This window comes from Camelina sativa, chromosome 11 (assembly GCF_000633955.1).
Source record: "Camelina sativa cultivar DH55 chromosome 11, Cs, whole genome shotgun sequence".
NCBI lineage: Eukaryota > Viridiplantae > Streptophyta > Magnoliopsida > Brassicales > Brassicaceae > Camelina > Camelina sativa.
In genome coordinates this window covers 15,286,636-15,309,506 of record NC_025695.1, presented here as the reverse complement: position 1 = coordinate 15,309,506, position 22,871 = coordinate 15,286,636, and the positions used below count along the sequence as shown (strand labels likewise).

The window sequence follows — 22,871 nt, the reverse complement described above, 5'->3', positions numbered from 1 at the left end:
TTCTGAATAATTTATTATCAACTTCTTCTTGGTCACCTCGTTTATGATATTGATTTACTCTACTAGCCATTAATTAAAATCTTGGTTCCTCCCCCATAGACTAACTGCTAGTCATTCGTATAAAGTTATCTTATTTGGTGTATATTTAATACGACTATCTATTAAATTGGCTCTCAATTAATTTTTTAGAAGCGATGCTTAACCAACAAACAAATTTAATTTAATTATGACACAAACAAAAAAAATGATTTGAATTAATATTGTAAACTCTATTGACAACGTTACCAACCCTTTTTATATATGTACTTTTCGAGTATGGTTTCATCGAATTATTAAGGCTACATCTCTACTTTACTTTATTACTCCCCCAAACACATATAATTACTGTCTCGATATAAGACGAAGACCCATCAACGAAGCAGAAACATAAACCCATCCGGTTTAACGGTCAAACCGGCTTCAGTGCATGTTAGTCCTGGTTAAGCGTATCCCATAAAGATGCGCACTTTCTTTTGGCGAACCCAACTCTTCGGTTCAAGAGATCATAGACCACCTCGAACCCTTGCTGCTGATAATTCCCCAAAATAGCCCCGGTTCCACCTCGAAGCTCTGATTCATCTCCACCGTTCATCAACATCAGGCATCCGATCTTCCTCTTCTTCTCTCCTTTATCACCACCATCTCCACCGTCCATAAATTCGTAAAAGTAATTTCTCCTAGGAAGCGTAACACTGGATCCATTCCCGGCAAAATGCAAAACCAGAGCTGGAACTTTAACCGTCTGGTTTAAATAGTAACAAGGACTCATACCCGAACTCGGTTCGACCCGATCAGCCCGTTCGTGTACCCGCCCGACCCGGCTATCGAATTCCTCCACCACCGCGTTATAGAATTTCGCCGGAAGCATGGTGAACGTCGTCCCTGAGTCAACTACGATACCTCCGCCGCCGTTTTTATCAATTCTTCGTAGCATCGCCGGAGTAGGAATATTCCGTTTTCCGATTGAGATTCCTTGGAGTGAAACAGAGTAGAAGTAAGGATGCTTTGGGTTTTTAAGCAACTCCGTGAAGACGAACTCGTTCTTCTTCTTCTTCTCCTTCTTCATCTCATCATCATCATGATCGGCGACACGTTTCTCTTTTTCATCGACGAATCGGCCGAGGATGAGTGGACTCGGACGACGGACTCGTTCCGAGTCGAACGAGTGAGATACGAGACAATAAGAGAAGCTGTTACCGAGGTGAGGAGAGTGAACAGAGAGCTGAGCGGGAAGAGAGAGACGTCCACGGCCGAATCCAGCGACGCCGATAGGTTCAGCGAGAGTGGTGTGAGCGCAGCCGAAGGTGAAGTTAGAGACGGAGACGGAAGGGAGAGAGAGCGAGTCGGAGTAGAGTTTCGCGACGAGAGAGCCGTCACCGTAAGCGTAGTAGAAAGGTGGACAAGGGTAAGAAGAAGTGTTGCAGTCACCGGTCTCGATGAAATCAAGAGGGCAGTTGGAGATAGCGCAGAGGTCGGAGGAAGGAAGGGAGGAGTGAGCGGCGGAGCAAGAAGGGGAAGAGCAGGGGACGGTGATGGAAGATGAGGAGATAGGGGAGGGAGGAGAAGGAGGGATTGGTTTGGATTCACAGAGGATGCAAGTGAAAGGACGACAAGGGAACCAGACGAGGTCGCTGCCGGTGTCTAAGTAGAGGGATACGGCTGAGGAGGACGAGCCGACGGAGAGGGAGAGGAGGTAATCGCTGCCGGATGAGATAGGGAGGGAAAGTTGTTGTTTTTGGTGGTGTTTGTGGTGGTGACGGCGGAAGCGGGATGAGGAACGGGAGGAGGATGATTTGAGGAGGTGAAGAGGAGAGGAAGAGTGTTCTGAGGTTGAGAGGGAGTGAGAGAGATGGAGGAGAAGAGGTGTTGATGATGAAACAGAGAAGTAGAGACAGTAATTGAGAATTGTTGTGTAGAAGAGGAAGAAGATCAAACAAGTATTCATGGCGGATGAAACAGTGATGTCCAAGGAAACTGGTTTTGAATTTGAAGCAGAGGAGGTCAAGTGTCTTTTTTATAGGACAGAGCAAAGACAATTTACATTTTTTTTTTATTTTATTTTATAAAAACAATTAGGAAGGTGATTTAAATACGTTATTTTTGGCTGTCATATCAGCAGAACTAGATATTTATATTATATGCTTTTGAAAAAAGAGGATATTTGTACACATAATTTTGTAACGTAAACAAAGTCGTAGACTCGTAGTGTATGTGTATGTGTATTATGCCAAAGGAGTGGCATGCAGAGTTAGTCCTAGGATTAGATTTAGACAGGAAACTAACCAATAACCATTACATATAAGCACAAATCGCAGTCGTATGGTAAAGCTTTGCACTGTATAATCTTAAGTCTTAACTCATTGTCTGGCTACTCCTTATTGATGATGGGAAGAAGTCAACTGCATTGTTCATTGATGAGATGGGGNTTTTTTTTTTTTTTTTTTTTTTTTTTTTTTTTTTTTTTTTTTTTTTTTTTTTCTTTTTGTCCTTCTTTTAATTAGGTATTTAGGTTCCAGTTAAAATTCAAGTTCAACCATATATAATTGGCTATAACATATGAATCCAATCCACACCCTCGGATGATATTAAAGCCTTAAGAGGCTAAAACATCACCATAATAATTTTCGTGATAAAATGTTTAAAATAGTGTTGAAAGCCACATAGACGAGCCAGGTGGAACGGCAGGCCATGCCATGGACAGGGTAAAAGAGTAGAAGAAAGAGAGAGACAGAAAGGTACGTGTACCTTACTCTTTTCCACAAACACCTTCGAATCTTCACTTCTCCTTTGGTATTGTCTCACTCTCACGGTCACCTGACCATTTTCCTACATTTTAATATATTTTTACTGCATTTTTGTAAAAAAATTGCTATACTAATATGAAGGCCCTTCCTTTTTAACGAAATTAAATTACATAATTAACTGAAATGAAAGAAAAATAACTAATAGAAGATATAAAATCTATCCAAATTAATCAAACATCTAGTCGAACTGAACAAAACACCTAGACAATTTGCTAGACTACCAAATGATTAATCTTATACTTTATTTAAGCAGCCGAACCTTATCATTCATCTACAAATGTTTATAAATTTTAAGATGTAAAAAGGGATGCATTGTCCATCCCAAGAAAGTATATAGTATCTTGTTAGAATACCTATACTGATTTTAACACCTATTTTAATATCCATAATCTAAATCTAATCAATCATTAAAAGAAAATTAATTAGGTAGACTAGAACCGTAGAATACATTAGCTAATAAATTAGGTAGAGAGAATCACTAGAGGACAAAAGGCCTAATAGTGAGAGAACAAGGGACAATATATATAGAATTCACCAACCTCCTCCAGTACGAGCCGATACTTTGTTTTATTTGAAAATACGAAAATGTAATTTACAGGGTAAGTTTGGGTCGCTAAAGAGGAACCCATTGAACAATTTGGAACATAAAAAAAAAACTTGCCTTTAGTTTACTGAAAAGGTATTCAAAACTTTGAAAAACGAAACGAAACCGTGTCAATCGTTTTGGCTATGTGGGATTCGTCAGCTCTTAATTTAAGAGAGCATGGATTCTTTTTGGTTTCTTTAGGATAATTATTCGATTCACCCCTAGGGTGAACCTTTTCTTATTCACCTCCTCTTATTTATGGAAACAAATTATTGATTAAGTAAACAAATTCTGTATATCAATTAATTTTCAAATTATTAATTCTAAACCTTATATTATAGTTTTAAATTATAACATCTAAACCCAAATCACTTTTTTTATGAACCGAAATTAAAATATAAACCCTAACCACTTTTTTGTAAACCCAAATCGACATATAATTTTGTTTAATTTTAAAATCTAAACCATAACCACTATATTATAAACCCAAACCGACATATAATTTTGCTTAATTTTAAAATATAAACTCTAACCACTCTTTTGTAAACCCAAAACGACATATAATTTTGCTTAATTTTAAAATCTAAACTCTAACCACTCTTTTGTAAACCCAAATCGACATATAATTTTTCTTAATTTTAAAATCTAAATCCTAACCACTCTTTTGTAAACCCAAACCGACATATAATTTCGTTTAATTGTAAAATCTAAACCCTAAACTCTAACCACTATTTTGTAAACCCAAACCGACATATAATTTCATTTAATTATAAAATCTATACCCTAAACTCTAACCACTCTTTTGTAAACCCAAAACGATATATAATTTTGTTTAATTGTAAAAACTAAACTCTAACCACTATTTTGTAAACCCAAACCGTCATATGATTTCGTTTAATTGTAAAATATAAACTCTAATCGTTATTTTATAAATCTAAACCAACATCATTTCCTTAATAAAAAAATATACAGAATTGATTTTCTTAACTTGTTTTGTCTTTTTATTTTAATTTTAATTTATTTTATAAATATGATATAACTTGATAATTTGTTGTATTTTGATTGGTTAATTAAGAGGCGGTGAATAATAGTGGTTCATCTCCAGTAAATTTTCGTTTCTTTAAATTAAATATAAACAATATTTTAATTCTACATTTTGGATACAGCTGTTAACAGAGAGGCTATTTCGAAAAAATAAAATTAGCTGTACTCGATAAAACCAAAAAACGAGAAGGAACCAATGAAGCAAAAGCAAACCTGTGGTTCGAGACTTGAGAGTGACGTTATTATTGCAGTTTTCTCTAACTCTGGTTCGTCACTCCAAGAAGAAAAGGTTCAAGCCTGTCTTCTTCGCCAGAGCTGTTTTCCTCACAAGCGCCAGCTTTAGCCTTTTTTTCTAATAGCTTTCTTGTGTCACCATAAACACACAAGTTATTAGAGAGATTTGACATAATTAAAAAGCTAGTCGATACATGAGATTACTACTTTTTTCCATAAATTGTGTACACTTCATTTGGTTAATCTACAAATACTTAGACAGGTGGTAGTATCTATCATAAGGTCTCACAATGGTCAACAAATTGAATAGTAACATATTGAGAGACCTATAAGAGTTGTATTACCAAACAGACAAGAAGACGAATTCACCAACCTCTTCATCTATAATCATTGCCAATCAACCAAACAGTTTTGATATTTTATTGTCAAAATTATCTGCTTTTAGAAGTGCATGATCACCTCCAACTTTGTTCAAAGGCATTAACAAAAATATAAGGACAGGACCAATCACAGTTAAAAATATCAGGAAAATATGAAGCTTTGTTGATGTGTATATGTCGTATACACAAGTTATTAACTAAAAAACAGACTAGGAACCAAACAAAGAGTTGGTATTTGACAGGGGTGGTTGAGCATTACAAGTAAATCCATCCAAAAAACTTATAATTTGTGGGCCTAAATCCTTCGAGACAATGGCAAATCAAGAATTTCAATTATTTGCATAAGTTTCGTACTCATCATCTAGGACATAAAACCATTAAGTAGTTTTGTTGGTTTGTTAGCTCAAATTCTCGAGTTCTAGTGGTTCTTATCAAAACATCACCAGAATGTTATACCATAACAAATCTTTTAGTTTTACTTGTTCTCAGAAAAACCTATCATTTAAACTACAAAAAAAACTTGTCTTAAGAAATAGTAGTACTCTAGCCAGAACATCAATCAAAGAAGCTAGAGGGTAAAGGGGCATTGCAACTGCAAGCTGTACTTCTATCTAACTGCGCAAGTTACATGTGAACATAGAAGATTTGATCTCACTGGAATCTATTACTTAGATAGGCTCAAGTTTTTAGTTGTGATAACATCAAAATCTATCCGCGCTATTTGATACCTATAGATCCTCCTGAAAGGGATAACAAGCAATCTGAACAGCCTGAGTATAGCCTATAGTTTTTTTCTCACTACTGTTCCCATACCACAGTGCTTAATACGTTCCTAAGATTTGTTACATAACTTAGTATTTCCACCTAACAGAAAGGTCATAAATGTACAAATTTCTTCAAAACGTGGTTACCTGTTCTGCGGATAACTATGCTGTTGCAAGAACACAACTGCACCAGTTAAGCTGCAGTTTGTCTCATGCACTGTGAAACCAGTACCTCCCCTACATTTAGAGATGTCAGAGCATCAACCCAACACAAGAAGGCCCACATATATCAGAGATCCTCTATGGAATCAAGGGGTCTAAGCCCCCGGCTAAGTCTACATCTTACGGCAGTAACTCCAGAGATTATATCAGAATTCTTCATGTATACGTCTCATAACCATTAAGTATGGATACAATGAGATTGCCGTCACTGCGTACAACTATTTAACAGTTGCCAGAAATAACATTTAAATTACTTGACACATCCTTCTTTCATATACAAAATCCTCAATAATATTTGGCATTCCATTACAAATTTGCCAGGAAAGAATAGAAAAGAGATATTGCACAACTTAAGAGAAGAGAAGCAACACAATGCAGTTAGGTAAGTTGGTTCAGTTACACCTTTGAAAGAAGAGGCCTTAACTTCTCCAACAGTGTCTCTGCTTCAATAAATCCACCCAAAGGTCCCAAAGACTTGTACTTGATGGATTTCCATCTGTTTTGATGGCAAAATATGTTAAGAAAGCCATGGGAAAGTAAGAGAGAGATAGATGCAAAGAATATCCCAAGAAAGATCAATGAGCATGAAGCATATCAGTACCTGGGCACAAAAGGTAATGCAAAACAATGGAGATGGAGATGATCAACACTGTTAAATGGTGGCTGGTGAAAACCAAATCTGAGAGAAAGTACATATCAGATGAATGCTATACAAGTTACCACAAGGAGAAGAAAGACATGAATATCATGTTTCAAGCAGTACAACTATAATTGGTTTGAAAAGCCTAACTCAAAATCCATAGTTGGTAACTAAGAACACTCACCTATGAATGCTTTGAGGTGCATCTTTATGCAACAGGTCTTGCCCCACACTAAGCATGTGCTTTACTGCTCAAATCATAAAACAAGCATCCTTATCGAAACTTTAAACATAGATATAACAGGAAATGATGTATGTATATTATATGTTTTGATAACCAACCTAAGGAGTAGTCTTCATCTCTTCTCTGAAGGTCTTTCACAGTAGGAATGTGTTCTTTTGGAATTACCAAGTAGTGCCTACAAATCATTGTTTGCCTCTTATTAGTAAAATGGCAGCTAAGGAGATGCACAAGTGATCACATTAGATAAGGCTAAGTAAACGGAATCAAACTAAATTCACAAGCATCTAACAACCATAAACTTAGCCACACTTCTTCCAAACTAAATTCACAGTGTTTCGATGGAACAGACACAAATTACAAACCTCTGAGCGGATGGCTTAATATCTTGAAACGCGATGACCTTCTCATCCTGAAAAAATAAAAACCATCGCAAAGAAACCAAACTTAACTTCAATTTAGGCTCTGATCATTGATTATATTCTCGAGACCCAAACAACAACAAGAGAGTTGAGAGAAGATAAGAACTCAACGGTGTGAAGGAGACGAGTTGAGGTCTGATTGTGCACGATCTCACAGAAGATACACGCTTGATTCGTTCCTCCCGCCATTTCTTCTTCCTTAAATTCCAAATCGCAGCACAAACAAATTCGAAAACTGGGATTTCTCTCGATTTCAAAGTTGAGCAAATGGGAAAGTTGTTGTGTGAGTTCTTTCCATCTTAACCCCCATAAATATTTTGTATTGATGATTTAACCCCTAAATTCTTGTTCCTGAGGTAAGAAAGTTTAATTTTCAAAACTATGGGGTTTAATTGAAATACATAGAACAGTATGAGGACATAAATCAACAAAACAAAGGCCGGAGAATCTCCTCTCACTACGACGACTAAACCGGCGTTAATGTCGTCGTCTCTGTCTTCACTTCTTCCCAAAACCTTCATTCCCTTTCGCTCCTTCCGTCGTCACTCACTGACTCGCCTAAGAAGCTCCGTCTTCATTGCTCGAACAATGAGCTCTCAGTCTAGTCAACGCGTCTTCCAGCTCAGACAAGACCCACTCACCGGCGATTCCGAGTGGGTTGTCATCGAAGACAATGACCAACCCGGAACTTCCTCAGACGGTCTCCTCTCCACGACGTCGTATCTCGACATGCTCAATGATACTCGCCGCAACAGAGCTTATCGTCTCGCTATTGAGAAAACCATCACTCAACCTTGCCACGTCCTTGACATTGGGTACTTCTTCTCATTTTCCATTTTTCAAAATTAGTGTTTTATAAACCTCTTAGATTGAACTATGGAGAATGTGAGATTTGTGTGTGTGTGTGTGTTATAGTGCTGGAACTGGGTTGTTATCGATGATGGCTGCGAGAGCAATGGGAGAAGAAGGAATGGTGACAGCGTGTGAGTCATACTTACCGATGGTTAAGCTTATGAGGAAGGTTTTGCATAAGAATGGTATGACGAAGAACATTAACCTTATCAACAAACGATCTGATGAGATTGAAGTTGGATCAGACATTGCTTCACGAGCTGACGTTCTTGTGAGTATTCAAAGATCCATACTTTTTTTTCAGTATGAATTTCAGAGGAAATATAAGTTTCTTTCAATGCTCTTCTTTCAATTAGGTAAGTGAAATATTGGACTCTGAGTTACTTGGTGAAGGTCTGATCCCAAGTTTGCAACATGCTCATGACATGTTGCTTGTTGACAATCCAAAAGCAGTGCCATACCGAGCTACTACTTATTGCCAGGTTCGTTTCTTGATTTATCATGAGCTCTTTTGTCCTTGAGTTTTTATCGAGATTTGTGGTTTGTCTTCATTGTTCATCTTGAGTGCCTGATTGAATTTGCTTCTTTTTCTTTACAATGTGAAGCTTGTTGAAAGTGAATTCTTATGTAACATGCACAATCTACGAAATAACGAGGCTAAAGTATCTGATGGTGTTCGTCTAGTTCCTCCTGGCTTAGAGAGTCTTTTTGGTATCAAGTCACAACAGTATAGCATGCATGTTGATGCTATTGAGAACGATATCAAACTGGTACTACTATCCTAAATTTTCCCCTGCAGTTTTGCAATAAGTTTTTTTAGTTTATACACTCACTTCATATATTCATCCAGTTGTCAGACCCCGTCAAAATATTTGAATTTGACTTTTGGAAACGGCCAGAAAGTAATGGAGAGCTTGATGTGCACATAGAAGCAACAACCGCGGGTAGTGTTCATGCTATAATTTCATGGTAATATGTCCTTTACTCTCTTTCTTCTTTTCCTTTTTGGGGCGTTTGAACTGCTTATATTTTCGCAATACTGGCGTAGTTAGTTCTCTACAATGAAAATATACACTTTTGCTTTCTGGTGATGCATATATATGCTAAGATGCCTAGGCAAAGGGCACAAGATCTGTCCTGTTTTTCCAGTATGATATGAGGAATCTTTTTTTTTTTGGGTTGGTTCAGGTGGGTTCTGCAGCTTGATAGTGAAGGAACAATCTTCTACTCTACCGCTCCGAGATGGATAGATTCAAGTCCTGAGATAGGTGAATTACTCCTTCCTCTGGAATTCATGTGCAGTTACTGGTTGTAGAGGAATCCCTTTTCTTGATTTCTTCCCAGACTTGCACTACATTCAGCTCCATTGGGATCCAAGATGTCTTGATCTCATTTTTACCAATTCTGATTTCGTTTTTTACTAATACAGGTGTTAGGGAATGGTGTGACCATTGGAAACAGTGTGTTTGGTTTACTCCAGGAGCAGGTGTGTCCTTATCCAAAGGAGAAAAGGTTAATTTGCATGCTGCTCATACTTGTACTAACATCTTGTACAATCTGAAGAAGACTCAAAGCTTGACACATGAGATGACACACTCTCCTTTAAGTACTGGAGATGTACACCTCACATTACCACCCGAAAGAGTCGCAATATATGGTGATAGTAGATACAGGCAGTCCATGTTTGAGGCCACTAGAAACGCTGTAGGTTCTAAACTTCTTTGTCTGTCTTGCATTTACAAAGTATTCCTCTGAAAACTGCACAAAGTTGTGGTAATATTTTGACTTGTTGATGCTAATAAAGAAAAACACTATACTATTTCTCTCCTACATTCCAGTGCACACTTTAATGGTTCTTCATCTCTTTTCCAGTTACAGGGAAATTCTAATCCACAATGTCTCGTCATTGATGATAGTCTCCTATTACCACTTATGGCTCTGCATGCCTCCAACAGATCACGGGTGATATCATTGTCACCTGGGCTGCAAGAGAATGCTGCCAGATACTTTGAAGCCATTGCTGATTCAAATGGTTTTTCAAAAGATCGTTTTGAATATTTCAGAGAAGTAAAGTCAAATTTGGCGGAAGCGTATCCAAGCAAGGTAAACTTTCACAAGATGTATATCATATTCAAAATTCATAAAAAGTTATGACTTGTTGTTGGACTCTTGAAAAGTTATGTCCCTTTCGTTCAGTCTTTGTGCTTAGTCATCCAATTTTCTGAATGATTTTTGGGTTTCATTTTGATAAGTGTCTCTATGCTTTATCAACAGATTGATCTGCTGATTGGAGAGCCATATTTCTGCGGACTTGAAAGTGGGCTTCCGTGGCAGAACCTTAGATTCTGGTATATGTTGTTATTGAGTTGGTCATTTAGCTTTGTCAAAGAAGCCAGTTTGTTAACAATAGCCTGATTCTCTTTCTGGTATGCGTGAAGGAAAGACAGAACTCTTTGTGATTCTGTCCTGTCAGAAGATGCAGTGGTAATGCCGTATAAGGGAGTTTTGAGAGGTTGTGCTATGTATCTTCCTGTAAGTACTGTATCGTTTCTTAGCAAATATAAAACAGAAAGTGTTTGCTTCTATATTCATGAATTGGCTTCTGGTGCAGGATCTTTGGAAGAGCCGCTGTTGCCTTGGCAGCGTAGAAGGGTTTGACCATGCTCTGGTGAATACAACCTTAGGGGGGTGCGGTGATCTACCTACTGGTAGAGACAGTCCTTGTTTGCCCTTTTTTATCTGGCAATGTGGAGAGACAAAGGTAAACACAATTCTTAGATTTATGTATTGACAAACGTTGGGAAATGTAAAGATTGTTCCTTTTCTTGGGAAATTTTCAGAAACTTAGCAAGGAATTTACAGTCATGGAGTTTGACTTCACCAAGCCCATCACAGGTCCATGTTCTGGGGAAGTTCAGGTATGTCTGTTGGAGATTCATATACATGCAGTTTGGCATCATTAGTACAAATAACTTTAATATATGATTTTAAGAAATGCTTGTTACCTGCAAACAGATGGAGTTTATAGAACCTGGTGTATGCCATGGAATCGCATTGTGGATGGATTGGGTGATGGATAAAGAAAACTCAACCGTGATCTCAACAGGACCAGGTACAATACTCACAACTCTTTGCACTGGCCAATCATTTATTGCTTTAAGGGGATAATGCTTACGGTTACGCTGTGATTTGGATTTAATTTGACAACTAAAGGAAGTTGCTGATGGATTGTCCTTTAATGTGTTTTAGCAAAGGATTGGCCTTTCCAACATGTTAGTTTCAGGGATTGCATGATCTATAGGGTGAATAATTAGCAATTATGAGATTAAAGCAAACGTTTTGATGAAATTGTCTGCGTACAGATGAAAGGTATTGGAAGCAAGGAGTGAAGCTACTAGAGAAACCAGTCACAGTGAGAGTGGAAGGTCCCTCATCCATAGGAATCCAAGCGTCCTTAGATTTATCTTCAAACGGCGAGCTCATCATCATACATACTCTCTCTTGACTATTTTTGTAAGACCATTCTTAACTTATATGTCTGAATAGCTCTCCGATCCTGTTCGACTCTTTTTTTTGGCCAACGAGGAGGCCTAAGTTCAAGAGTTAGAAAGTATAAGCTTTACAAGTAGATCCTTCTCCTTTGATTGATAGTTACGGTTCATCAATTAATGTCAAAGATCAAGATCATGCGCTTAAACGTGTTCTGAGTTAAACTTAAATTACAAACTTTGACCGTAAGTGCAGGTATGTTAGTTGGAGATTCAAAAGTTTACATACACAGTTTGCAGAGGCATCAGTAGTACAAATAACATATAGAGAAACACTCTAAAGAAAAACTTAAGACCCGATTAGTTCTTTTTTTTGTTGTTCCGACTGATTTTATAAGATGAAAGCAATTCAACAATATCATAAAAAGTAGAACAGAGCAACAACCGTAAACAGAGCAATGACCCGACTAGTTCATGACTCTAATCAATATATTTTGATTGACAACTTGTTCCTTCCTTACCTTTTCTTTTTTTCTTTCTTTCTAGTTTTACTTTAGGATTGATTATCATATTTGAATACACAATCTGAGTGATATAGAAAGTAAACTAAAACCAAATTTTATAATAACCGAATCTTACTCCACATCTTATATATATATATATATATATATATATATATATATATATATATATATATATTTGGAGATATTTATAAAATATTTATACATATTTACAATCATGCCATTAATATTAATTATTAATTTATTTTTCATTTAATTAATTAATATTAAATTTCTATTTTTGAAAACAAGATTTCCCATCCTAAATAAATTTTCAAAACAATAGGAATCACTCTCTTTAACATTAAGTATTAAGTTTATAATTAATTTAAAGTTGTAAACTAGAAAATCTCGAAGGAGATTTTATCTTCTTCTTATTATTATGCCAATTGAATGTTACATATATATAGGAAGGGACAAAGCCAAAGTATATCAGGAATACTAAACCGACTAAGACTAAGAGGTGGTGGCCGATGGGCCTTATGGGCTTGGACGTATATGGCCCGTGTATGGACCGGTTATGGAAATCCACCGTCCGTGTTTTACAACACTCCCCCTTGGATGACATAACCGTGCAAATGCTAAGGGATCTCCGTAATGCGCTTGGGAGTGCTGCCTCATTAAAACCTTACCAGGAAAACTCATTGGGACAAAACCATGGTGAAAGAAAAATAGTACAACACGCATTACTCCCCCTGTTCTAAGCATCACTAGAAGTCCTTAAGTCTCCGCATCCCAATCTGGTACGTGAGCTTCTTGAATGTCGATGTCGGTAATGACTTGGTGAAGAGATTGGCTGAATTGTCGCAAGACGAAACTTGTACCACTTGAACTTCTCCGGCCTTTTGTCGTTCATGTGTGAAGAAGAACTTTGGTAAAATATGCTTCGTCTGATCTCCCTTGATATATCCTTCCTTGAGCTGTGCGATGCAGGCCGTATTGTCTTCATAGATAACCGTTGGTTCCTTATCGTCGGCCATGCCACAATCTGTCCTGATATGTTGAGTCATCAACCTCAACCATACACACTCACAGCTGGCTTCATGCATAGCTAAGATTTCCGCATGATTAGATGACGTGGCTGCAATGGTTTGCTTCATAGAACGCCACGAAATAGCTGTACCACCGTGTGTAAATACATAGCCGGTTTGAGACCTTGCATTATGTGGATCCGATAGATAACATGCATCAGCAAAACCAATTAAACCTTCTTTGTTATAGTTAGTATAATATAAACCCAAATCAAGCGTTCCTTGTAGGTAACGCAATACATGTTTGATACCGTTCTAGTGCCTTTGGGTTGGACATGAGCTAAATCTAGCTAGGAGGTTCACGGCAAAACATATGTCTGGTCTAGTGCGACTAGCCAAGAACATTAACGCTCCTATAGCACTGAGGTATGGCACTTCAGGACCGAGAATTTCTTCATCGTCCTTCTTTGGACCAAATGGATCATTTTCCAAATTTAAATTTCTCACAACCATTGGGCTAGGAAATGGGTGAGCTTGGTCCATATTAAACCTCTTGAGTACCTTTTCAGTATATGCCATTTGATGCACAAGGATTCCATCATTTATGTACTCAAGCTGCAATCCCAAACAGAATTTAGTCTTGCCTAGGTCTTTCATCTCGAATTCTTTCTTTAGATATTCGACTGTTTGGGCGATTTCTCCAGAGGTTCCTAGGATATTTAAATCATCCATATATACTGCTATGATTACAAACCCTTTGTTTGCAAACTTCTTTATAAAAATACATGGACTGATGGGATCATTCTTATAGCCTTCTTTAGCTAGGTACTCACTCAATCTATTGTACCACATACGCCCACTTTGTTTCAGTCCATAAAGGGATTTGTTTAGCCTTATGCAGTATTGTTCTCGAGAACCGCTCTTATCTTTGATCTCAATACTCTCTGGTAATCTCATATATATTTCATTATCCAGTGGACCATACAAATATGCGGTCATAACATCCATTAACCGCAAATCCAGTTTTTCTCTTATAGCCAGATTTAGTAAATATCTAAAAGTCGTTGCATCCATCACATGGGAGTATGTCTCCTCATAATCTATTCCGGGTCTTTGAGAGAATCCTTTTGGTACAAGCCGTGCTTTATATCTCACGATTTCATTATTCTCATTTCTCTTCCTTACAAAGACCCACTTATGTCCAACTGGCTTTATATCGAATGGTGTCCTTAAGATCGGACCAAATACATTCTTTTTCTTTAATGAATTTAACTCCACGTCAATGGCTTCTTTCCATTTTAACCATTCTGGTCTTTGAGTGTACTCTAATATGGACGTGGGTTCATGATCCTCATTTATTTCAAGTGCTACCTTGTATGCAAATATTTCATCGATGTCGACATCTTTCCGGTTCCATTGAATTCCATACATGATATAATTTATTGAGATCTCATTATTATCAATACCTTCAGGACCTTGAGGTTCAGCGTCCCAAACCTCATTCGGTACCTTAGGATTTGCCGCGGCCATGTCTGTAATTTCCTTAACCTCGGTTTGATTTGCACCTTTCTTAGATTTCTGAGGGTTCTTATCTTTGGAACCTATTGGTCTACCACGTTTCAAACGGGCCTTAGACTCTGTAGCAACTTGATTATTGTGCTCCTTTTGAAATCAATACGTACTGGTGCATTACAAGCTGGTATGTACGATTTTATCTCTTAGGGTCAGCAAAAGAATCTGGCAATTGATTAGCTAGCTTTTGCAAATGTATTATCTTTAGGACCTCTGCATCACATGCTAGAGTCCGAGGATCTTGCCAATTTAAGGATGTTTGATTCCATGAAATTTCTTTGACCAGCTTGTGTGTCTCTCCACCTAATTTGGGAAAGTCAGTTTCATCAAATTGACAGTCCGCATATCTGGCCTTAAATAAATCACTCATAGTTGGCTCAAGATACTTAATAGTGGTGGGAGAATCATATCCAACATATATTCCCATCCTCCTTTGAGGTCCCATCTTAGTTCTCTGTGGTGGAGCAATCAGTACATAAATGGCACACCCGAATGTTTTTAGATGGGATATGTCTGGCTCATGACCCGTTAATAATTGGGATGGTGAATATTTATGCTCACTAGATGGCCTGATGCGTATAAGCTCTGCTGCATGTAATACTGTGTGTCCCCAAGCCAACACAGGAAGCTGCGACCTCATGAGTAATGGTCGAGCAATTAATTGGATCCGTTTAATGAAGGATTCAGCTAATCCATTTTGTGTAAGGACATGTGCCACAGGATGTTCCACACTCACCCCCATGGACATACAATATTCATTAAACGCTTGGGATGTAAATTCACCAGCATTGTCTAGACGCATAGTCTTAAGTGGAAAATCTGGAAAGTGGGCTCGCAGACGTATAATCTGGGCCAGCAATCTAACAAACGCAAGGTTTCTAGTTGACAATAGACAAACATGCGACCATCTAGTCGATGCGTCGATTAGGACCATAAAATATCTAAACGTCCCACAAGGTGGGTGTATTGGTCCCCATATATCTCCTTGTATCCTTTCCAGAAAATTTAAAGTCTCTTTAGTAACTTTTACTGGTGATGGCCTTATAATGAGTTTTCCTTGTGCACATGCTACACACATGAGATTCTTAGGAATAACTCTTCTCTCTTTTAGAGTGTGCCCTTTAGAGTTTATTATTAGCTTACGCATCATGTTAGAACCCGGATGTCCAAGCCGATCATGACATAAAGTGAATTGTTCATTGAACCTTTCATTCATTGCCAAATTAGCCTCTATCATATTAATCTTAGCATGGTATAAAACAGTGGCTAGTGCGGGTATAGATTCTAGGATTCTCTTAGATCCTTGGGTGATTTCTGTAATATGTAGGAACTCTTGGTTTCCTTCACCCTTAGTTTCAACATGTAGACCATTCAAACGAATGTCTTTAAAAATCAATAAGCTTCTCTTTGAGCTGGGTGAATACAAGACATCACTTGTAGCCTGGCTGTAGCCTTCAATTAGGCTTGCTACCCGCAATTGTGCTAATATTGGCATTTTTCATAACGAGATTAACAAAGTATCTCTTATCCTTCAAAATTGTGTGGCTGGATCCACTATCCACCACAAGTATGTCCTTGTCCTCAGCCATTTCTATAATGGACAAGAATTTATATTTTAAACAAAAACAAATAATTTTATATTGAAGGAAATAAAATAATTGAATTTAAACCAAAACTATAATCCAATAAAATTCAAAGTCATAAAACATAGAAATTAAATCAAGACAATCTTNAGTTGACAATAGACAAACATGCGACCATCTAGTCGATGCGTCGATTAGGACCATAAAATATCTAAACGTCCCACAAGGTGGGTGTATTGGTCCCCATATATCTCCTTGTATCCTTTCCAGAAAATTTAAAGTCTCTTTAGTAACTTTTACTGGTGATGGCCTTATAATGAGTTTTCCTTGTGCACATGCTACACACATGAGATTCTTAGGAATAACTCTTCTCTCTTTTAGAGTGTGCCCTTTAGAGTTTATTATTAGCTTACGCATCATGTTAGAACCCGGATGTCCAAGCCGATCATGACATAAAGTGAATTGTTCATTGAACCTTTCATTCATTGCCAAATTAGCCTCTATCATATTAATCTTAGCATGGTATAAAACAGTGGCTAGTGCGGGTATAGATTCTAGGATTCTCTTAGATCCTTGGGTGATTTCTGTAATATGTAGGAACTCTTGGTTTCCTTCACCCTTAGTTTCAACATGTAGACCATTCAAACGAATGTCTTTAAAAATCAATAAGCTTCTCTTTGAGCTGGGTGAATACAAGACATCACTTGTAGCCTGGCTGTAGCCTTCAATTAGGCTTGCTACCCGCAATTGTGCTAATATTGGCATTTTTCATAACGAGATTAACAAAGTATCTCTTATCCTTCAAAATTGTGTGGCTGGATCCACTATCCACCACAAGTATGTCCTTGTCCTCAGCCATTTCTATAATGGACAAGAATTTATATTTTAAACAAAAACAAATAATTTTATATTGAAGGAAATAAAATAATTGAATTTAAACCAAAACTATAATCCAATAAAATTCAAAGTCATAAAACATAGAAATTAAATCAAGACAATCTTTAATTATTCTCTCCTAGACAATCCGAAGTTTCATAATCCAATTGTTCATCATTCTCATGGTCGAAATCTCTTTCACCATCGAGATGAACCAAATTGGCTTCTGGATTCTTTTTCAGACTCTCTTGATAGAGATCAATGAGATGCTTAGATGACCTGCACGTCTTAGCCCAATGATTCCCCATACCACATCGGTGACAAACCGATTTAGGCTTGTGTTGCGGTTTGTGAATTCCGCGGCCTCTACCATGGCCACGACCGAAGTCGGACCGGTTCCCACGGCCGAAGTCGGACCGGTTCCCACGGCCGTAACCATCATAGTGGTTCCCTTGGTAATTGTCACGACCACCACGTCCTCTTCCACCACGGCCACGACCATGATACTTGCTTTTATGGACGTAGTTAGTCTCATTGGGCTCTGTGGGTTCTTTGGGCTCTTTCTTAGTCAAATCGACTTTGTGGACTTCCGGTAATGGGGCAGAACCAGGAGGTCTCATTGCACTGTTCATTAGCAACAACTCATTGTTTTGTTCAGCAAGCAGCAAACAAGAGATGAGACTTGCATAAGTTTTGAAACCCTTTTCACGATACTATTGCTGAAGCAGTATGTTATTGGTGTGAAAGGTTGAGAATGTCTTCTCTAGCAAGTCTTCCTCAGTAACCTCCTTACCACATAACTTAAGGATTGAGACTATCTTAAATAGCTCTGAGTTATACTCATCCACGGTTTTAAAATCCTGGATCCTTAAGTTTTTCCAATCAAATTGAGCCTTTGGTAGGAGCACCGTCTTTTGGTGTCCATATCTGTTTTTCAACTTTGTCCAAAGTTCAAGAGGATTCTCTATTGTAAGGTATTGGTTCTTGAGACTCTCAGCAAGATGATGGCTTATATGTAATATCGCCTTATATTTACTTCTTTTAGTGCAATCATTATCATCCTCAATGCATTTGCATAGGTCCTTTGATTTCAGGTTGATCTTGGTGTCCAAAGCCCATTGGAGGTAGTTGTCTCCAGACATGTTAAGTGCAGCATATTGGAGATTATTGATCTTTGCCATCTATAAAATAGAAAACAGGCACCCGATTATTATCATGCGGTATTTGAGACCGAAACATGTAATTGTTCTATCTTTAGGCTATACGGTATATATGAGACCGAACCATGCCGAATGTTATATTCTTGGGTCATGCGGTATTTAAGACCGAACCATGCCGTTTATTATAGTGTAGGTCATGCGGTATTTAAGACCGAACCATGGATTTATTCTCATTTGGGACATGCGGTATTTAAGACCGAAACATGCCGAATATTTTTGTGGATAATGTCTTGTTTTATTTACATAATTTCATGGCCTATATTATGCATGAGAATAGTCCTAGATAAACATAAGATCTAGCATGCAAAAATTTCCTTTTATTAAGTTTTTTCCTTTTCCTATAAGTTTTCCTTTTTCTAATTTAGGATTAGGATAAAGGTTTTAGGAAATTTTCTAGTCTTTTAGGGTAATGTCTAATATATTTAAATTTCTTAAATATACTAGATAAGGCCAACAAATTAATTTTGGGAATTATCCTAATATTTGTGTTTTCGATTTTAGGGTTCCATGTAAAACATAGAACTAATCCGATTTTAAGCTTTGATTTTAATGGTTTGATTTTAGCAAACAATTACTAATAATCGGATTCAAACCTAGGACAATAAGATTACTATTTTTGATTTTTAGGTTTTAGATCTAGGGTTTTCATGCCATCGATCTTATACAAACAATCAACAATCAACATGATTTTAAACATGGCATAATTGGTTTAATTGCAAACAATCTAAAACAACCCTATAGCAATCAGATTTTAGAGTTTTAGGGTTTTAAAGGTTTTGGTTTGTTGATTGTATAATAGCAAGTTTTATTGTTCCATTAGATTTAAGAGATCAGGTTCGATTCATAGGTTCTAAGGGGGTTTTATTTATTTACCTTCCACCGCTTGGAGGTTGACTGGAATTGAAGCGGGAGCTAAAGACCTCGGTTTTACTTTTAGCTTGATCACGAACCTCGGCCTAGATAAGAGGAAGAACCGATCACGATTACTGGTTGCTCACGAACACGAACAGATCTCCGAACAGGAACTCACCCCGGACAGGAACTGACCACGAACATGGATAGATCACGGACAGGAACCGATCGCCGAGCTTGAACGAACAGGGGTTTTGTGCGGCGGCGATTTTAGGGTTTAGGGATTTTTCTCAGTTGGAGTTTAGGGCAAACTCGTGCTGATAACGTGTTGTAAACTAGAGAAACTCGAAGGAATTTTTCTCTTCTTATTATTATTATGCCAATCGAATGTTACATATATATAGGAAGGGATAAAGCCCAAGTACATTAGGAATACTAAACCGACTAAGACTAAGAGGTGGTGGCGATGGGCCTTATGGGCTTGGACGTACATGGGCCGTGTATGGGCCGTGTATGTGCCGGTTATGGAAATCCACCATCCGTGTTTTACAATATTTAATTAATATTAAGTTTCCAATTTTACAATAATATTTTCTCTATACACAAATTTCCTAAACAATCGGCCTAATCAATAAACGAATTGATTTTTGATCTTGGACGAGGATCCGTGGCCGAGATTTTTGGTCTCAACGCATTGATCTCAACGTATTTAAAACTAATTTTTACTTTCAAAGGTTTCGTATGATGAGTTTCTGCGGATTAAAAATCTTTGAACATGTTGCATGACCCGCCTAGCATGACGGGTTTGGACTATAGAACCAACACTAAAACTGTTAGTTTATCTCATATATACTATAGATTTGTAATCATAGTTTTGAAAATTAACTTATAAATTATTTAGTATATGAACTACAAAATATTACACATACTATGACACATTCTTAATATTCCCAAAAAAAAAAAAATTAATTACAGATAAAAATATACACTAACATACTATATATGCATATACATCTGTTTAATTCTCGAAAACAAAACAAATCTAGAATTTTATATTCTATCTAATAACAAATTTAATGTAATAAAGTTATAAACTTTATAAAACGTGAGAAGAAAAAAAATTATAAACACAATTCTAAATTAATTAGACAAAAGTTAATTAATTGAAAATTTGAAAACTAAATAAATTAAAAATTATTATTTAAAATACAATAATTTATAATTTAGTTCCGCGGTAAAATCCTAGTAATAACTTAAATGAAAAAGAAATAAAACCTAATCATAAAACATTGAAGTCTAAATATATACTACTAATATAATAGCTCTTAGGTCCTTAAATTAAACAACATATATGACTGAAGTCTAAACATATACTAATACTATAATAGATCTTAGATTCTTACATCTTTAATAAACAACATAATTAAAACTCTCCTTTCAATGGAGATACACTTTGTGGGAAACTTTGTTCATTTAACACGAGCACTAAACACTCTTTTGTCAATTTTTCCACTGTTCACATTATTTTTAGACCATTTTAGTCTCAAACATGTTTTTCCACTTTGTTGCCAATTTTATCTTTCTCTTCCTCTTCTTCTTCCTCTCCATCGATTTTTTTTTATTTCTCTTTCTATTTGTTCATGTCCAACATGAAATTAGATCTCCTCATATTTGATTTAGATGTATTTTTGTTGTTATTTCTCTTTTTTTTGTCAACGAAAAGGAAATTGCACTCATGCTTCATTATTTTTGTTTTATACAATCTTCATGAAAGAAGATCTAGAAGCTTTGCTCATATAATGTGAATTCAATTCGTTTTCTAGATTTTGTTCTGGATTTCGATTTCGTTTTCTGGATTTTGTTCATGTCTAATTCGTCTCCCCTTAATCCTCAAAACCAATGATGTCCACAAAACACTGACCATATGGTTAGTTTACATGTAAATTGACCACATGATGTCCACAAGACAGTGACCATATGGTTAGTTTCTTTGTGGCATCAACAATCAATTCCCATATGTTGTTTTTTAAGAGTTGTCCACGAGACAATGGTCATATGGTTAATTTAGATGTAAATTAACCACATGATGTCCATGAGACAATGACCATATGGTTATTTTCTTTGTGTCATCAACAACCAATTCCCATATGTTGTTTTTCTTAAGGTTTGTCCACGAGACATTGGTTATATGGTTAGTTTACATGTAAATTGACCACATGATGTCCACCAAAAAGTGACCATATGGTTAGTTTCTTTGTACCATCAACAACTAATTCCCATATGTTACCTTTATTAAAGGTCCTTGTGGAGAGAACGAAGCAAGTGAGAACGATAACAATAGAAGATGAACTGGAGATCTATGGTTTTTTCTTATTTCTCCTTTTATTTTGTAGTGAAATGTTTTTTTTTAATATTTGGATTGAATGTTTTATTAAGATTAAAAGAAAAGAAAAATAAAAACTGGATTGCATATTGATTTGGCATTTATCCAAGTCAAAGCTTTGTATCTGAAGTCTGAAAATAAATTAGAGATATGAAGAAGAAAGTAAGGCAGCATGTAAGAATGAATTGAGTATCATGGAGGGAGGGAGATGAATTGAGTATTTAGAGTTTCCCCATTTTTTTGTGGTGAAGATGTTCATTGGAGAGAGAGAAAGAGAGTGATGAAGATAATGGATCTGAAAATTAAGAAATTATGAAAGAACAGAAAAAATAAGAAGATATTGCTGTAAATAAAAATAAAAAATATATTGTGAGGTTTGTTGAACAAAAAAATATGTGGTTAGAATGGTAGTTTTTTTTTTTATTGAGCATTATTGTGTGAATAAAAAAAGTTGGTTGGAAATAAAGTGGTTTAGTTAAAGAGTGTTTTTGACAATTTAATCTAAGAAAGTGTGTTGTGTACAAAAAGTGTGCTACTTTGATATTAAAATTTCAAAAAGTGTGCTAGAGTGCTATTTTCCCCATAATAAATCACTTTAATTAATTTAATATTTTGTTGTCACTTCTCGTTCTCCTCGACCTCCGTCTCTTTCATTTCTTTCCCTCATCTCTCCTCATCGATTCTTTCTCCACTTCTTCTTCATTCTTCTCTTCCATGATATGGTAGAATTTTTTTGATCTCAAAACCATGCCGTCGATGGTGTATGTGTATTCTTAAGGATACACATATAAGGTCGCTCTTTCAGCATTGGGCGTCGTTCCCAAACGTGACAGAAGCAAGTTCACCCTCTTCCATACCCTCAATTGTATATGGATATCACCCACTGAAGATCTTATTGATTGCTCCTACTAGGAGATCCTTCCATCTCAATTCTCTTTCATGTACAAAGCTCCCAGATGTGGTAAGTAAAATTCTTCCTTCACGCATGCAATCACAAGCTCAAAGAGGCATACATCATTGTTAAACTTAAGCATAAGATCTTTTTCGCCTATTTCTTCTTTCTCTTCTTTCTCACTGATCTTCTTCACTACATTATGCCCTATGCTTTGGACACCCCAACATCCTTAAACTTGAAAGA

At 36.6% G+C, this 22,871-nt stretch overlaps 3 protein-coding genes across 4 annotated transcripts; 1 reads left to right on the top strand and 2 right to left on the bottom strand.

The window, feature by feature from the left end:
• Positions 220-2,097, bottom strand: LOC104723452 (probable aspartyl protease At4g16563). The gene has a single exon (XM_010441829.2). The coding sequence runs from the start codon at positions 1,982-1,984 to the stop codon at positions 470-472; it is 1,515 nt and encodes a 504-aa protein (XP_010440131.1). The 5' UTR covers positions 1,985-2,097; the 3' UTR covers positions 220-469.
• On the bottom strand, positions 6,241-7,664 carry LOC104723451 (bifunctional adenosine 5'-phosphosulfate phosphorylase/adenylylsulfatase HINT4-like). Its single transcript, XM_019232348.1, has 6 exons — positions 7,488-7,664; positions 7,320-7,366; positions 7,056-7,132; positions 6,898-6,961; positions 6,675-6,752; positions 6,241-6,569 (listed from the first exon to the last, which is right to left on the bottom strand). Exons 1-6 carry the CDS (start codon positions 7,563-7,565, stop codon positions 6,470-6,472), a joined length of 444 nt encoding a protein of 147 aa, XP_019087893.1. The 5' UTR covers positions 7,566-7,664; the 3' UTR covers positions 6,241-6,469.
• On the top strand, positions 7,824-11,856 carry LOC104723449 (protein arginine N-methyltransferase 1.6-like). 2 transcript variants are annotated; one of them, XM_010441827.2, is made up of 14 exons: positions 7,824-8,191; positions 8,292-8,499; positions 8,585-8,710; positions 8,834-8,998; positions 9,079-9,197; positions 9,417-9,496; positions 9,658-9,932; positions 10,101-10,331; positions 10,503-10,576; positions 10,667-10,760; positions 10,840-10,989; positions 11,069-11,146; positions 11,244-11,340; positions 11,591-11,856. In XM_010441827.2, exons 1-14 carry the CDS (start codon positions 7,857-7,859, stop codon positions 11,731-11,733), a joined length of 2,175 nt encoding a protein of 724 aa, XP_010440129.1. In that variant the 5' UTR covers positions 7,824-7,856; the 3' UTR covers positions 11,734-11,856. The 2 variants fall into 2 exon arrangements, with proteins under 2 accessions (XP_010440129.1, XP_010440130.1); XM_010441828.2 differs by lacking the exons at positions 11,069-11,146; positions 11,244-11,340; positions 11,591-11,856 and having other exon boundaries at positions 10,667-10,764; positions 10,840-10,970.

What these genes read in the sequence shown, in the direction of transcription:
- LOC104723449 (XM_010441827.2), top strand. Translation starts at nt 7,857, where the DNA reads ATGTCGTCGTCTCTGTCTTCACTTCTTCCCAAAACCTTCATTCCCTTT. An exon ending in TGCCACGTCCTTGACATTGG is followed by an intron (nt 8,192 to 8,291) that starts GTACTTCTTCTC and finishes TGTGTGTTATAG; the next exon opens with TGCTGGAACTGGGTTGTTAT. An exon ending in GTTCATGCTATAATTTCATG is followed by an intron (nt 9,198 to 9,416) that starts GTAATATGTCCT and finishes GGGTTGGTTCAG; the next exon opens with GTGGGTTCTGCAGCTTGATA.
- LOC104723451 (XM_019232348.1), bottom strand. Translation starts at nt 7,565, where the DNA reads ATGGCGGGAGGAACGAATCAAGCGTGTATCTTCTGTGAGATCGTGCAC. An exon ending in CAACTCGTCTCCTTCACACC is followed by an intron (nt 7,367 to 7,487) that starts GTTGAGTTCTTA and finishes TTATTTTTTCAG; the next exon opens with GATGAGAAGGTCATCGCGTT. An exon ending in GCACCTCAAAGCATTCATAG is followed by an intron (nt 6,753 to 6,897) that starts GTGAGTGTTCTT and finishes ACTTTCTCTCAG; the next exon opens with ATTTGGTTTTCACCAGCCAC.
- LOC104723452 (XM_010441829.2), bottom strand. Translation starts at nt 1,984, where the DNA reads ATGAATACTTGTTTGATCTTCTTCCTCTTCTACACAACAATTCTCAAT.